The sequence below is a fragment of the Pseudophryne corroboree genome, chromosome 11, assembly GCF_028390025.1.
Source record: "Pseudophryne corroboree isolate aPseCor3 chromosome 11, aPseCor3.hap2, whole genome shotgun sequence".
NCBI classification, from domain to species: Eukaryota; Metazoa; Chordata; class Amphibia; order Anura; family Myobatrachidae; genus Pseudophryne; species Pseudophryne corroboree.
The window spans coordinates 341,372,690-341,390,565 of record NC_086454.1 but is presented as its reverse complement, the minus strand read 5'-3'; the positions used below and the strand labels follow the sequence as shown (position 1 = coordinate 341,390,565).

The 17,876-nt window shown below is 46.3% G+C and overlaps 1 protein-coding gene across 6 annotated transcripts in view; it reads left to right on the top strand.

The window, feature by feature from the left end:
* The window catches only part of LOC134969748 (fatty acyl-CoA hydrolase precursor, medium chain-like), an 88,204-nt gene extending 70,648 nt beyond the window's left edge, over positions 1–17,556 (top strand). For all 6 annotated transcript variants that reach the window (XM_063945903.1, XM_063945906.1, XM_063945901.1 and 3 more), the window contains one exon: positions 17,341–17,556. In XM_063945903.1, coding sequence (XP_063801973.1) covers positions 17,341–17,358 — 18 coding nt within the window. In that variant the 3' untranslated portion in view covers positions 17,359–17,556. The remainder of the gene's footprint in view (positions 1–17,340) is intronic.
* Positions 17,557–17,876: the final 320 nt, after the last annotated feature.

The window sequence follows — 17,876 nt, the reverse complement described above, 5'->3', positions numbered from 1 at the left end:
GCCTGACTTAAACAAACCACCTCACCATCAGAATCCTCCTGGTCAATTTCCTCCCCAGCGCCAGCAACACCCATATCCTCCTCATCCTGGTGTACTTCAACACTGACATCTTCAATCTGACTATCAGGAACTGGACTGCGGGTGCTCCTTCCAGCACTTGCAGGGGGCGTGCAAATGGTGGAAGGCGCATGCTCTTCACGTCCAGTGTTGGGAAGGTCAGGCATCGCAACCGACACAATTGGACTCTCCTTGTGGATTTGGGATTTCGAAGAACGCACAGTTCTTTGCGGTGCTTTTGCCAGCTTGAGTCTTTTCAGTTTTCTAGCGAGAGGCTGAGTGCTTCCATCCTCCTGTGAAGCTGAACCACTAGCCATGAACATAGGCCAGGGCCTCAGCCGTTCCTTGCCACTCCGTGTGGTAAATGGCATATTGGCAAGTTTACGCTTCTCCTCCGACAATTTTATTTTAGGTTTTGGAGTCCTTTTTTTACTGATATTTGGTGTTTTGGATTTGACATGCTCTGTACTATGCCATTGGGCATCGGCTTTGGCAGACGACGTTGCTGGCATTTCATCGTCTCGGCCATGACTAGTGGCAGCAGCTTCAGCACGAGGTGGAAGTGGATCTTGATCTTTCCCTAATTTTGGAACCTCAACATTTTTGTTCTCCATATTTTAATAGGCACAACTAAAATAGTATGTACAAAGAAGAAAGAAAAGAAAAAAACCACGGGTAGGTGGTATACAATATTATATATATATATATATATATATATATATATATATATATATTATATACAATTATATATATATTAAACTGGTGGTGATTGATTATTAAACTGGTGGTCAGGTCACGTTGCAACTTGCAACTAGTACTCCGAGTCCTAAGCAGACAATCACAAAATATATTATTATACTGGTGGTCAGTGTGGTCACAACAATGGCAGTGTGGCACTGACTCTGGCAGCAAAAGTGTGCACTGTACGTTATATGTACTCCTGAGTCCTGCTCTCAGACTCTAACTGCTCCCCACTGTCAGTGTCTCCCCCACAAGTCAGATAATACACTTACAGTCACACTATCTAATCTATAAATATCACTTCAGCAAGTAGTATAGTAGTATACAGTATAGTAGTACTCCTCCTAATAATGCTCCCCAAAATAGTATACTGTGTCTCTCTCTTCTCTAAACGGAGAGGACGCCAGCCACGTCCTCTCCCTATGACTCTATAAATATCACTTCAGCAAGTAGTAGAGTAGTATACAGTATAGTAGTACTCCTCCTAATAATGCTCCCCAAAATACTGTGTCTGAGTAGTATACAGTATAGTAGTACTCCTCCTAATAATGCTCCCCAAAATACTGTGTCTCTCTCTTCTCTAAACGGAGAGGACGCCAGCCACGTCCTCTCCCCCTATGACTCTATAATATCACTTCAGCAAGTAGTATAGTAGTATACAGTATAGTAGTACTCCTCCTAATAATGCTCCCCAAAATACTGTGTCTCTCTCTTCTCTAAACGGAGAGGACGCCAGCCACGTCCTCTCCCTATGACTCTATAAATATCACTTCAGCAAGTAGTATAGTAGTATACAGTATAGTAGTACTCCTCCTAATAATGGCCCTCATTCCGAGTTGTTCGCTCGTTCTTTTTCATCGCATCGCAGTGAAAATCCGCTTAGTACGCATGCGCTAAGTTCGCACTGCGACTGCGCCAAGTAACTTTACTATGAAGAAAGTATTTTTACTCACGGCTTTTTCATCGCTCCGGCGATCGTAGTGTGATTGACAGGAAATGGGTGTTACTGGGCGGAAACACGGCGTTTTAGGGGCGTGTGACTGAAAACGCTACCGTTTCCGGAAAAAACGCAGGAGTGGCTGGAGAAACGGTGGGAGTGCCTGGGCGAACGCTGGGTGTGTTTGTGACGTCAACCAGGAACGACAAGCACTGAACTGATCGCACAGGCAGAGTAAGTCTGAAGCTACTCTAAAACTGCTACGAGGTTTGTGAACGCAATATTGCGAATACATCGGTCGCACTTTTAAGAAGCTAAGATACACTCCCAGTAGGCGTAGGCTTAGCGTGTGTAACTCTGCTACATTCGCCTTGCGAGCGATCAACTCGGAATGAGGGCCAATGCTCCCCAAAATAGTATACTGTGTCTCTCTCTTCTCTAAACGGAGAGGACGCCAGCCACGTCCTCTCCCTATGACTCTATAAATATCACTTCAGCAAGTAGTAGAGTAGTATACAGTATAGTAGTACTCCTCCTAATAATGCTCCCCAAAATACTGTGTCTGAGTAGTATACAGTATAGTAGTACTCCTCCTAATAATGCTCCCCAAAATACTGTGTCTCTCTCTTCTCTAAACGGAGAGGACGCCAGCCACGTCCTCTCCCCCTATGACTCTATAATATCACTTCAGCAAGTAGTATAGTAGTATACAGTATAGTAGTACTCCTCCTAATAATGCTCCCCAAAATACTGTGTCTCTCTCTTCTCTAAACGGAGAGGACGCCAGCCACGTCCTCTCCCTATGACTCTATAAATATCACTTCAGCAAGTAGTATAGTAGTATACAGTATAGTAGTACTCCTCCTAATAATGCTCCCCAAAATAGTATACTGTGTCTCTCTCTTCTCTAAACGGAGAGGACGCCAGCCACGTCCTCTCCCTATGACTCTATAAATATCACTTCAGCAAGTAGTAGAGTAGTATACAGTATAGTAGTACTCCTCCTAATAATGCTCCCCAAAATACTGTGTCTGAGTAGTATACAGTATAGTAGTACTCCTCCTAATAATGCTCCCCAAAATACTGTTTCTCTATCGTCCTAGTGGATGCTGGGGTTCCTGAAAGGACCATGGGGAATAGCGGCTCCGCAGGAGACAGGGCACAAAAAGTAAAGCTTTAGGATCAGGTGGTGTGCACTGGCTCCTCCCCCTATGACCCTCCTCCAAGCCTCAGTTAGATTTTTGTGCCCGGCCGAGAAGGGTGCAATCTAGGTGGCTCTCCTAAAGAGCTGCTTAGAAAAGTTTAGTTTTAGGTTTTTTATTTTACAGTGAGTCCTGCTGGCAACAGGATCACTGCAACGAGGGACTTAGGGGAGAAGAAGTGAACTCACCTGCGTGCAGGATGGATTGGCTTCTTTGGCTACTGGACATTAGCTCCAGAGGGACGATCACAGGTACAGCCTGGATGGTCACCGGAGCCTCGCCGCCGGCCCCCTTGCAGATGCTGAAACGAGAAGAAGGTCCAGAATCGGCGGCAGAAGACTCCTCAGTCTTCTTAAGGTAGCGCACAGCACTGCAGCTGTGCGCCATTTTCCTCTCAGCACACTTCACACGGCAGTCACTGAGGGTGCAGGGCGCTGGGAGGGGGGCGCCCTGGGAGGCAAATGAATACCTATTTTGGCTAAAAATACCTCACATATAGCCTCCGGAGGCTATATGGAGATATTTAACCCCTGCCAGAATCCGTTAAGAGCGGGAGACGAGGCCGCCGAAAAAGGGGCGGGGCCTATCTCCTCAGCACACAGCGCCATTTTCCCTCACAGAAAGGCTGGAGGGAAGGCTCCCAGGCTCTCCCCTGCACTGCACTACAGAAACAGGGTTAAAACAGAGAGGGGGGGCACTAATTTGGCGTTAGAAATATATAAAAAAGATGCTATAAGGGAAAACACTTATATAAGGTTGTCCCTATATAATTATAGCGTTTTTGGTGTGTGCTGGCAAACTCTCCCTCTGTCTCTCCAAAGGGCTAGTGGGTCCTGTCCTCTATCAGAGCATTCCCTGTGTGTGTGCTGTGTGTCGGTACGTGTGTGTCGACATGTATGAGGACGATGTTGGTGAGGAGGCGGAGCAATTGCCTGTAATGGTGATGTCACTCTCTAGGGAGTCGACACCGGAATGGATGGCTTATTTAGGGAATTACGTGATAATGTCAACACGCGCCAAGGTCGGTTGACGACATGAGACGGCCGACAAACAATTAGTACCGGTCCAGACGTCTCAAAAACACCGTCAGGGGTTTTAAAACGCCCGTTTACTTTAGTCGGTCGACACAGACACAGACAGGGACACTGAATCCAGTGTCGACGGTGAATAAACAAACGTATTCCTTATTAGGGCCACACGTTAAGGGCAATGAAGGAGGTGTTACATATTTCTGATACTACAAGTACCACAAAAGAGGGTATTATGTGGGATGTGAAAAAACTACCGTAGTTTTTCCTGAATCAGATAAATTAAATGAAGTGTGTGATGATGCGTGGGTTCCCCCCGATAGAAAATATGGGCGGTATACCCTTTCCCGCCAGAAGTTAGGGCGCGTTGGGAAACATCCCTTAGGGTGGATAAGGCGCTCACACGCTTATCAGAACAAGTGGCGGTACCGTCTATAGATAGGGCCGTCCTCAAGGAGCCAGCTGACAGGAGGCTGGAAAAATATCATAAAAAGTATATACACACATACTGGTGTTATACTGCGACCAGCGATCGCCTCAGCCTGGATGTGCAGAGCTGGGGTGGCTTGGTCGGATTCCCTGACTAAAAATATTGATACCCTTGACAGGGACAGTATTTTATTGACTATAGAGCATTTAAAGGATGTATTTCTATATATGCGAGATGCACAGAGGGATATTTGCACTCTGGCATCAAGAGTAAGTGCGATGTCCATATCTGCCAGAAGATGTTTATGGACACGACAGTGGTCAGGTGATGCAGATTCCAAACGGCACAAAGGTGTATTGCCGTATAAAGGAAGAGGAGTTATTTGGGGTCGGTCCATCGGACCTGGTGGCCACGGCAACTGCTGGAAAATCCACCGTTTTTACCCTAAGTCACATCTCTGCAGAAAAAGACACCGTCTTTTCAGCTTCAGTCCTTTCGTCCCTATAAGAGTCATATCTGCCCAGGGATAGAGGAAAGGGAAGAAGACTGCAGCAGGCAGCCCATTCCCAGGAACAGAAGCGTTCCACCGCTTCTGACAAGCTCTCAGCATGACGCTGAGACCGTACAGGACCCCTGGATCCTACAAGTAGTATCCCAGGGGTACAGATTGGAATGTCGAGACGTTTCCCCTGCGCAGGCTCCTGAAGTCTGCTTTACCAAGGTCTCCCTCCGACAAGGAGGCAGTATGGGAAAAAATTCACGAGCTGTATTCCCAGCAGGTGATAATTAAATTACCCCTCCTACAACAAGAAAAGGGGTATTATTCCACACTATATTGTGGTACTGAAGCCAGAAGGCTAGGTGAGACCTATTCTAAATCTAAAAAAATTTGAACACTTACAAAGGTTCAAATCAAGATGGAGTCACTCAGAGCAGTGATAACGAACCGGGAAGAAGGGGACTATCTGGTGTCCCGAGACATCAGGGATGCTTACCTCCATGTCCCAAATTTGCTCTTATCACTAAGGGTACCTCAGGTTCGTGGTACAGAACTGTCACTATCAGTTTCAGACGCTGCCGTTTGGATTGTCTACGGCACCCCGGGTCTTTACCAAGGTAATGGCCGAAATGATGGTTCTTCTTCGAAGAAAAGGCGTCTTAATTATCCCTTACTTGGACGATCTCCTGATAAGGGCATAGTCCAGGGAACAGTTGGAGGCCGGAGTAGCACTATCTCGGATACTGTTACAACAGCACGGGTGGATTCTAAATATTCCAAAATCGCAGCTGATCCCGGCAACAAGTCTCCTGTGCTTAGGGATGATTCTGGACACAGTCCAGAAAAAGGTGTTTCTCCCGGAAGAGAAAGCCAGGGAGTTATCCGAGCTAGTCAGGAACCTCCTAAAATCAGTGCATCATTGCACAAGGGCCATGGTAAAAAAATGGTGACTTCCTTCGAAGCAATTCCAGTCGGCAGATTTCATGCAAGAACTTTTCAGTGGGATCTGCTGGACAAATGGTCCGGATCGCATCTTCAGATGCATCAGCGGATAACCCTATATCCAAGGACAAGGGTGTCTCTCCTGTGGTGGTTACAGAGTGCTCATCTTCTAGAGGGCCGCAGATTCGGCATTCAGTTTTGGATGTTGGTGACCACGGAGGCCAGCCCGAGAGGCTGGGGAGCAGTCACACAAGGAAAAAATTTCCAGGGAGTGTGATCAAGTCTGGAGATTTTTCTCCACATAAATATAGCTAAGGGTAAAATTATAATGCTCTAAGCTTAGCAAGACCTCTGCTTCAAGGTCAGCCGGTATTGATCCAGTGGGATAAAACATCACGGCAGTCGCCCACGTAAATAGACAGGGCGGCACAAGAAGCAGGAGGGCAGTGGCAAAAACTGCAAGGACTTTTCGCTGGGCGGAAAATCATGTGATAGCACTGTCAGCAGTGTTTCATTCCGGGAATGGAAACTGGGAAGCAGACTTCCTCAGTAGGCACGACCTCCACCCGGCAGAGTGGGAACTTCATGGGGAAGTTTTCCACATAATTGTAAACCGTTGGGAATTACCAAAGGTGGACATGATGGCGTCCCGTCTGAACAAAAAACGGGACAGGTATTGCGCCAGGTTAAGAGACCCTCAGGCAATAGCTGTGGACGTTCTGGTAACACCGTGGGTGTACCAGTCGGTGTATGTGTTCCATCCTCTGCTTTTCATACCTAAGGTACTGAGAATTATAAGACGTAGAGGAGTAAGAACTATACTCATGGCTCCGGATTGGCCAAGAAGGACTTGGTACCCGGAACTTCAAGAGATGCTCACAGAGGACTTATGGCCTCTGCCGCTAAGAAGGGACTTGTTTCAGCAAGTACCATGTCTGTTCCAAGACTTACCGCAGCTGCGTTTGACGGCATGGCGGTGGAACGCCGGATCCTAAGGGAAAAGGCATTCAGGAAGAGGTCATTCCTACCCTGGTCAAAGCCAGAAAGGAGGTGACCGCACAACATTATCACCACATGTGGCGAAAATATGTTGCGTGGTGTGAGGCCAGGAAGGCCCCACGAAGAAATTTCAACTCGGTCGATTCCTGCATTTCTTGCAAACAGGAGTGTCTATGGGCCTCAAATTGGGGTCCATTAAGGTTCAAATTTCGGCCCTGTCGATTTTTCTTCCAGAAAGAATTGGCTTCAGTTCCTGAAGTCCAGAAGTTTGTCAAGGGAGTATTGCATATACAACCCCCTTTTGTGCCTCCAGTGGCACTGTGGGATCTCAACGTAGTTCTGGGATTCCTCAAAACACATTGGTTTAAAACCAGTCAAATCTGTGGATTTGAAGCATCTCACATGAAAAGTGAACATGCTCTTGGACCTGGCCTGGACCAGGCGAGTGTCAAATTGGTGGTTTTTTTTCTCAAAAAAGCCCATATCTGTTTGTCCATTCGGACAGGGCAGAGCTGCGGACTCGTCCCCAGTTCTCTCCCTAAGGTGGTGTCAGTGTTTCACCTGAACCAGCTTATTGGGGTGTCTTGCGCCTACTAGGGACTTGGAGGACTCCAAGTTGCTAGATGTGGTCAGGGCCCTGAAAATATAGGTTCCAGGACGGCTGGAGTCAGGAAAACTGACTTGCTGTTATCCTGTATGCACCCAACAAACTGGGTGCTCTTGCTTTTAAGCAGACTTTTGCTAGTTGGATGTGTAATACAATTCAGCTTGCACATTCTGTGGCAGGCCTGCCACAGCCAAAATATGTAAATGCCCATTCCACAAGGAAGGTGGGCTCATCTTGGGCGGCTGCCCGAGGGGTCTCGGCTTTACAACTTTGCCGAGCGGCTATTTAGTCAGGGGCAAACACGTTTGTAAAATCCTACAAATTTGATACCCTGGCTAAGGAGGACCTGGAGTTCTCTCATTCGGTGCTGCAGAGTCATCCGCACTCTCCCGCCCGTTTGGGAGCTTTGGTATAATCCCCATGGTCCTTTCAGGAACCCCAGCATCCACTAGGACGATAGAGAAAATAAGAATTTACTTACCGATAATTCTATTTCTCGGAGTCCGTAGTGGATGCTGGGCGCCCATCCCAAGTGCGGATTATCTGCATTACTTGTACATAGTTACAAAAATCGGGTTATTATTGTTGTGAGCCATCCTTTCAGAGGCTCCGCTGTTATCATACTGTTAACTGGGTTCAGATCACAGGTTGTACAGTGTGATTGGTGTGGCTGGTATGAGTCTTACCCGGGATTCATAAATCCTTCCTTATTGTGTACGCTCGTCCGGGCACAGTACCTAACTGAGGCTTGGAGGAGGGTCATAGGGGGAGGAGCCAGTGCACACCACCTGATCCTAAAGCTTTACTTTTTGTGCCCTGTCTCCTGCGGAGCCGCTATTCCCCATGGTCCTTTCAGGAACCCCAGCATCCACTACGGACTCCGAGAAATAGAATTATCGGTAAGTAAATTCTTATTGTCTCTCTCTTCTCTAAACGGAGAGGACGCCAGCCACGTCCTCTCCCCCTATGACTCTATAATATCACTTCAGCAAGTAGTATAGTAGTATACAGTATAGTAGTACTCCTCCTAATAATGCTCCCCAAAATACCGTGTCTCTCTCTTCTCTAAACGGAGAGGACGCCAGCCACGTCCTCTCCCCCTATGACTCTATAATATCACTTCAGCAAGTAGTATAGTATAGTAGTATACAGTATAGTAGTACTCCTCCTAATAATGCTCCCCAAAATAGTATACTGTGTCTCTCTCTTCTCTAAACGGAGAGGACGCCAGCCACGTCCTCTCCCTATGACTCTATAAATATCACTTCAGCAAGTAGTATAGTAGTATACAGTATAGTAGTACTCCTCCTAATAATGCTCCCCAAAATAGTATACTGTGTCTCTCTCTTCTCTAAACGGAGAGGACGCCAGCCACGTCCTCTCCCTATGACTCTATAAATATCACTTCAGCAAGTAGTAGAGTAGTATACAGTATAGTAGTACTCCTCCTAATAATGCTCCCCAAAATACTGTGTCTGAGTAGTATACAGTATAGTAGTACTCCTCCTAATAATGCTCCCCAAAATACTGTGTCTCTCTCTTCTCTAAACGGAGAGGACGCCAGCCACGTCCTCTCCCCCTATGACTCTATAATATCACTTCAGCAAGTAGTATAGTATAGTAGTATACAGTATAGTAGTACTCCTCCTAATAATGCTCCCCAAAATACTGTGTCTCTCTCTTCTCTAAACGGAGAGGACGCCAGCCACGTCCTCTCCCTATGACTCTCAATGCACGTGTGAAAATGGCGGCGACGCGCGGCTCCTTATATAGAATCCGAGTCTCGCGAGAATCCGACAGCGGGATGATGACGTTCGGGCGTGCTCGGGTTAACCGAGCAAGGCGGGAGGATCCGAGCCTGCTCGGACCCGTGGAAAAAAGCTGAAGTTCGGGCGGGTTCGGATTCAGAGGAACCGAACCCGCTCATCCCTAGAAAATACTTTATGTTAGGTTTTTTATTTTCAGGGGGGCTGCTGGCAACAGTCTCCCTGCTTCGTGGGACTTAGGGGAGAGAAGTCAGACCTACTTCTAGTGAGTTTAAAGGCTCTGCTTCTTGGCTACAGGACACCATTAGCTCCTGAGGGTTTGATCACTAGGTACGCCTAGGAGTTCATACCCAGAGCCCGCCGTCACCCCCTTGCAGAGCCAGAAGTCAGAAGACAGGTGAGTAGAAGACAAAAAGAAGACTTCAGCGACTGCTTCTGAGGTACCGCACAGCTATCGCAATGCGCGCCATGCTCCCACATACCGCGGCACTGTAGGGTGCAGGGCGCGGGGGGGGGGGCATCCTGGGCAGTTAAAACACCCTGGGCAGTTAATACACTCGTTTTTGGCAAAAGGGGCATAAAAGGGGCATAAACACAGTCTGTCCTACCCCCACCAGTGAAATTAATTATCTAATTAAGAGCGGAAGAAGCGCGCCATTATGGGGGCAGGGCTTCTTCCTCACTAAGCCAGCACACTTCTCAGCGCCATTTTCTCCTCAAGAGAAACGCTGGTCCTCCACTCACTACTGATTTGTATCAGGGTGCATATAAAAGGGGGGGGGGGGGGGGGGCGAGGTATATTTGTATATTATAAAGCGATGCAGGTCTGTTTATGTCATATTCCACAGATTTGTGTGTTTACACTGGGGTGTGAGCTGGCTAATCCTTTTTGTGTCCCTCGGACAGAGGGTGTCTGTAGGTGTGTGTGATACACGTGGGTGACATATCTGAGGCAGGGAGTTCCTTCATGGAGGAAACCGTTTGGGGACACAGAGTTGTAAGGTGGTGATGCTAATGGCACACCAAGAGCCTGCATGGGTGCATGAAATACGTGGTGGTATGCATCATATCAATAGGAGATTAGATAAAGCTGTATCTAATGCTGCATGCTGGATATGTAGAATATATGTTGGTCAGCATTCTGTTCTTCCATCTGCAGGCGACACTCTCTGGGTCACATGAAGTCCATTTAAATGTTATGGCTACTGCTACCGACACGGACTCTGAGTCCTGTGTCGACGATGGGGGCTCCCTCCCACGTGCGTAATATATTCTTTCCCGGCAGTCACCCCCTGTGTTAGACAGTGCACGGTCCAGGTTGACAAAGAAGGTAATTCTCCCTACACCTGGCACGGCTTCACTAAAAGAGCCGGCAGACCGTAAGATGAAAACTACATTAAAATCCAGTATAGAGCAAAAAATATTCCCGCACCAGCAAAGATTTTTCCAAACAGTTATTCTTTCCCTTATGACAAATTTATAGTGTGAACTACACACCTTTTTGTTGTCCGGGAGTGCTACCCCTGGCCTGGGAGACTACAGTACAAACACACAGAGAAAGAAGCCTTTTTTTGGGGTGCACCAAGATTCTATAATTATAAATTAATATATAACTTTTATTATCATTAAAAAGATTTTTCAGCCATATGAAATATAAAAAGATAGGTGAAAGTAAAGTTAGAAATAGTGAAATTGAAGAGTAACTGGTGGCCAGCAGGGGAGGAAGATGTGCCCTGGAGCCTCTAGCACGGCGTCTGCTATTTCATAGCACCCCCCTGCCGCTGGCCCACACTTTGTGCCATTATTTGCACCCTGCCTCCCTGCCCTGCCAGGCCCGCTATTGGGGGCACTTTCCCGAGAGCTGGGGACCGTTCAGGGAGCTCCGGAGCCCGGCGGCCTAAATCGCCTCCACAGGCCGGGACCTAAAGTTTTGCCGCGACCCGCCGCGGACTCCCAGGGCGGCATAGCGGAAGATCCGGCTTCGCCCGCGACGGACACACACGCACGCTGTACCCCCCGGGAAGGCGGCCACTGACCTGTCAGGTCCCCCTCTGGTGACCCCGGGGCGCTGGGCGGCCGGGAGGAAGGCTCTTCTTCGGCTGCAACACATCTCCCCCTGCACCCGGCGGCCATCTTGGAGGAGGCGAGCAGCTGAGCTGGAGTTCCCTATCATAGGCAGTCAGCTGTGGTCACTGGCAGGTCCGTGATCTCTGCTGGCTAATCTCTCTAGCCTAGTTGGAACCTACTAAAAGGGACCTGGGACCTCAGTCCCTTTTCTTATCTTGCCTCCAGTATCTATATTTTATTTCTTGAAGGAATATCAATCAATCATATTACATCTAATATTCTAATTCATCTGCCGAACTCCCTCGTCTGGTGGAACTTTATATTGCGACTCATATTATTATATATCTCAAGCTATCTACTGCTGTACTCACTGCTGTTATTATCTCACTATCCTGATGGATATATTTGCGGCCAAGCAGGCACAGTGTACTCGTGGTAATCAGTCGGGTAGAGGCCGAGGCCGTGATAACTCCTCAGTCAATCGCCCTACTTCACCTCCATTGGGTTCGCATTCTAGTCCCCGTGGCCGATCCGAGTCTGCATCTGCAATGGATTCTGCAAAATCCTGCACGACGAACGAGATAACAGATATCCTATCCCAGTTATCGGACCAAAAACTGGCTCCTCTAAAGGATTCGCTTGACTCCGCTCTCACTCAATTGAACCAACATGCCCAGCGACTCACTGAGGCAGAACAGAGAATTTCCGACGTAGAGGATGATCTCACTACGGCTAAGATGGCTCTTTCTGACCAAGAAAAATTTACTGCATCTATTCAGGATAAGCTTGAGGACATTGAAAACCGAAATAGGAGAAATAATGTGCGCCTCATCGGCCTACCGGAGTCGGTGAAACCTCGTGACCTCATGACGCTCGTTTCTCAATGGATGCCCCGGGAGCTGGGCTGTGTTCCGAGTTCAGGATCCATGGTAGTGGAACGTGTACACCGTATAGGCCCGGAGCGGCAATCCACAAATGATAGACCCCAGCCCGTCATACTGAGAGTCCTTAACTACGCTGACAAGGTCATGCTATTGGATGCCTACAGAAAATGTGCCGACTTGAAATACCAAGATGCTAAATTGCTGCTTTTCCAGGATTTTTCCTATATGGTGGCTTCCCAACGGAGAGAATTCTCGCATGTCTGCAAGAGACTTTTCGAACTGGGCCACCGCTTTGCGCTTCTTTATCCGGCTAAATTGAGTCACTCATGCGGGAAAGGCCTACTTCTTTGAGAATCCGAAGACGGCCAAGAACTTTGTAGAGTCACTATCCCCACACTCCTCTGCTGGGATGGACGATGATGACTGATACCTCATGGCCTTGTTTCTCCTCATCTTCTTGAACAGTACACATTCAGGTTCTTAGTAATTACTAAGAGTGGGTCCTACCACTGGTTGATATATATTTTACCTATAGTATATGTGGGTATATTGTCATCTATACCGTACTGTATTTACCGAATCATTCCTTCTTTCTACGACCACGTATCTTACTGTCCTCAACTCTTCTTGAACTGCTCTCCTCCCTCTCTGACTCTCTCTCTTCCTCCCCCTCTCCGACTTAATCCCACCCGCCCTTTTCTCTTTACTTATTTGTTATTGTTATGTTTGATTGTTGTATGGTCTTATGGCACGGTTTCCCGCTACACGCATGTGTTCGGTTGGAATCTATTAGGCGTCTCGGTGGACCGTCCCATAGACCTGTACGCTTTGGTTCGTATAATATTTAAAATAATTTTGAGTCGGGATTTTGATTTAGAAGTTGTTCAAATTTTTTATATGTCATTGTCACTGTTGCTCCTCTTATCCTTAAGCTGCTTAGGTACAGGCATCAGGCTCACTAGCCCGCTCGCTGGGACGGGCTGGCTGGGTTTCTCCTTATTAGTTAAATGGGAATCTTGGCCTAGAGTAGGTATAGGCTAAATGTATTTGAATGTTGCCACCTCCACTAGAGTACAGTCCCATATCAAATTTGTAACCTGGAATGTTGAGGGCCTCAACACCCCAGTCAAAAGAAGAAAGATCCTCTCCTATCTTAAACGTCTAAAACCTGACATAGCCTTCTTGCAAGAGACTCATTGGAAAAATACGTATCCTAGTGTTGTGAGAGATTCTTGGATAGGGGAATTCAAATCGGCCTCTTACTCAGCCAAACGAAGAGGTGTACTGGTTCTTTTTAGTAAACGTCTCACGTACCAAATAAATGATAGTCTTAGTGACCCTGAAGGTCGCTATTTATTCATTAAAATCACTATTTTTGGTGTTCTTTACACCTTAGCCACTATATACGCGCCTAATGGTCCCAACTCACTCTTTTTTTCTAACATTTACAACAAGCTGCAAGAATGGGCGGAGGGGGAGATTATTTTAGGCGGAGACTTCAATACTGTCCAGTCTTCGGGTTTGGATAGATCCACCTTTGCTAGATCGCATATTTCTACACCGCCCCAATCCCTATTGACTGATTCGCTGCGACTCTGCGACCCCTGGAGATGCCAACACCCTGACTCCCGGGAGTACACATTTTACTCCCATCCACATCACTCCTCCTCCTCTCGCCTTGACTATTGGCTAATAGCTGACACCCTATTACAGCGCGTGGCTGATACTAAAATAGAACCCATATCATTGTCTGACCATGCCCCAGTGTGGTTTACCCTTAACCTACAGTCCCCTGTCTCTCAATCATACAATTGGAGATTTCAAGCTTATCTTAAGAAATCCTCTGATTTTTGCACCCACCTGGAACAAACATTCCAGAACTATGTAGCAGATAATAGTACACATATGGAGGATATCAATTTGTTTTGGTCGGCTTCGAAGCCAGTGATCCAAGGACATATTATGGAATATGTCTCTAGGAGACGCAAGCGGCTTGCGACCCAAATACAGGACCTTACTTGTAACATGACCAAAACCTATGACACACTTTTGTTGCAGGACTCACCCGTCAACCGGCAGGCCTATCTTGCTGCTAAGCAAATGTACGACTCACTATGTACGGAGTGGGCGAGATTCTCGTATGATCTACAACGGAATAGATTTTTTCGAGGGGGAAATAAATCCGGGAGGTTATTGGCGAACCTGGTACGGTCATACTCCGCTCCTTCTCGTATCCCCCAACTAATCACAGACTCGTCTACAACCATCTTTGATACCCCCTCAATATCTGAGGCCTTCTTACAATATTATAACACTCTCTATGAAGCCCCCCCGGATCATCCGACTCTTGGAACGCAATTCCTTGAGAGGGCAAAACTACCTGTCTTAACGGAAGAGGAAAGACAATCCTTAACTGAACCGGTCACAGAACCGGAACTACTTTCCCTGATTAAATCATTACCCAATGTTAAGTCCCCTGGCTCGGATGAATTTGGGGCGGAGTATTATCGAATTCTGGCCCCCCATCTGTCACCTCATTTATTATCCCTTTTCAATGCACTGTTGCAGGGAAAACCTCCCCCTATGGGATTTGGAGACGCCAGAATTGTGTTGTTTACGAAACCGGGAAAAGATCCCCGATATACTCAATCTTACAGACCGATCTCATTATTGAATCAGGACCTGAAGCTTTTCACAAAACTAATTGCAATGAGACTTCAACCAATCCTGAATAGGGTCCTACATCCTGCCCAAACAGGGTTTGTCAAAGGTAGAACCTCAGTTCATAATATCCGCACACTGATTGCAGCAATGTATAGTGCACAACAAACTGCCTGCCCCGACGCCCTTATTGTTAGTTGTGACGCCGATAAGGCGTTTGATCGTGTCTCTTGGTCTCATTTGCTTCGTATTTTTCATGCCCAGCAATTTGGTGAGGAATTCATCCATCTGTTCAAAATGTTATATACACTACCTCAGGCACATCTGACTGTAAATGGCTTAAACTCGTCTGCCTTTACGTTAGGTAGAGGGACCCATCAGGGATGCCCTCTTTCCCCCCTGCTATTCAATCTAGCCCTAGACCCATTGATACGTCATTTTATACAAGATCCTACTTGGCAAGGTATTAGGGTGGATGACAACGAAGTTAAGGTATCTGCTTTTGCAGACGACCTGTTATTATATTTTGCTGACCCCAAACAGGCATTCCCATCGTTACTGACCACACTGCATGACTTTAATTTAATTTCTGGATTTCTTATCAATTTTGATAAGACAGAGGCGCTGGCGTTGGGAGGGGAGGCGGCACGGGATTGGGGCGATTAATTTCCCTTCAAATGGGCCCACAGTTACTTAAAATATTTGGGCCTTCGCATCCCGCCACTCCTCACTGACCTATATACGGTGACCTTTCTTACCACATTACCCAAATGACGAATGATTTTTTTGAAATGGCAACATCTCCCTATTTCTTATCTGGGTCGGTGTCATCTATATAAGATGATCTCCTTCCCTCGACTACTCTACCCAATCCAGATGCTTCCATTTATATTGTCCAAACGAGATGTCCATTCTATTAACAAAGCCCTTACTAAATTTATTTGGGCAAACGTCCCCGCATCTCACTTATTAAACTAAAACAACCCCTCTCACTTGGTGGTATTAATCTCCCCTGTCCTGAAGACTATTCCCTAGCCGCCAACTATAGATATGCTCTGGATTGGATAGGGGATTGTGACAATTTCGTTAATGGAGCTTTGGAACAGGCTCTCTCACCTCAACACACTTTAGTACACTTGTTGCATTTTGCTGTTATTCCCCCTCAACATGACAGACTTCATAATCCATTACTATATACGCCATGTATAGCTTGGCGTAAACTCAGGAAACGCCTAGGCCTATCCCTAACGGATTCTTTATTTCAGCCTTTGTGGTGTAATCCGCGTTTTCAGGGTGGAGAAGATAATAGGATTGTTCACGGTTGGCATCTCCAGGGCCTCTCCCTTCTATATCAATTTCTGAATACAGAATGCTCCGCGATATTGACTATAGCACAACTAAAAGAAAAATTCCCCACTCTTCATTTTCCCGTTTGCCTTTTTCCAAATCCGTAGTTTTGCCACTAGCATAATATCACGACTACACCCCCCTGATCGCACCTTTCCCCTGGATGGTCTGGTACGACAGTCCCCAGGAGCCCCGTATAATACTTCTTTAATATATTCTCACACTAGGCGGAGGTTGGATCTATCTAAGCTCACAACAGGGATGGCCAAATGGACAGACGACTTCACAGACACCGATCTTCTGACGGTTATTCGGTGGTGTGGTCTACTAAATATACAACTAGTCTCATCTTCCTATGCAGAGATGCACTTTAAGATATTACATAGAGCCTACTACACCCCTAGACTTAGGTTCCTCACTGGAGTATCTGATAACTCTTTATGTTTTAAATGTAATTCCCCCGATGCCGATATTATTCATTGTCTCTGGACATGCCGGTAGTACAGTCATTTTGGATGGCAGTCCAAACGTATATTAATATGGAACTTCGCATCTCCTTTAATATCACTATGGCCTGGGCTTTCTGGAACTCCGTGCAGACTCGGGATCCCCCACATTCCAAAGGGATGAAGTTACTGTTGGCTCGTGTGGCCGCTGCAGCAAAGAAAACTATTCTATCCCAATGGATACATCCGGAGCCGATACCCCTTTCCCTCATGTTACCACGTTTAACGTATCTCTACCAAATGGACTGGGTTGATTGTTCCCTGGATGCGGAGTCCTGCGACCCAAAATTTTTTGCCATTTGGTTACCCTACCTACATACGCTGCCGACTGCTACCAGGGAATATGTGCGCAGAGTAGTTAGGTTAACAACGTGGTATAATACGGAATCTCTCATTCAAGGCTCACCACCCTTCTAAATCTGTCAACTATTCTTGCATTCCCCCGTTTGATATACATATATGGTTGATTGTCCTCTTAACCTTGCCTATACTAACTAAAGTTTTGGTTCAGCTTTTTGATTGATAATCTCTGTACACCGCAGTGATTGATGCATCCTCGCAAACATTGTGACATATGACCTGTATTTTATTACATGCTCCCTTCTCAATAAATATATATTTAAAAAAAAAAAAAAATAGTGAAATTAAAATGTATTTTTTTCCACAGAGACGGTTGCGGCTGTGACGAAGATTTCTCTTCTAAGAAAGGCTTATTAGCCCCTGCTGCTATTGAAATGCTTAATATATGTAGTCCTCCTGATTTTCTATATTTCTATTCAGCAATCACCTGTAATTCCTCCAATCTGTTTGAACCAAATATCTATTGTTGGAAATAGATCATAACGGGTGTTTCATTTCAATAAAGCTTAATTGTTTGTGAAAATATATGTCTTTACTGTAGCCCTTATTAATGCACTAGAAAGCACTCACTTTTTCCACATATATTTTACTTACACTGTTATTCTCGTTTCACCAGTGTGTCTGCCTGGTTTATTTCATTTGTGGCGACAGTCAATATATAAGAATATATGTTTATTATATTAGTACGAAATGCCAGCAATGTTCTCACTCTTTATATCCCGGGTTCTAGGCTGCACTACCTGCGCCTGGCTATGTAATTAATTATCAATCACAACACCTTATATTGTAACAATCCTGTGTATATGTTATACATGTGTCTATAACCAGACCAACTTTAGTGCA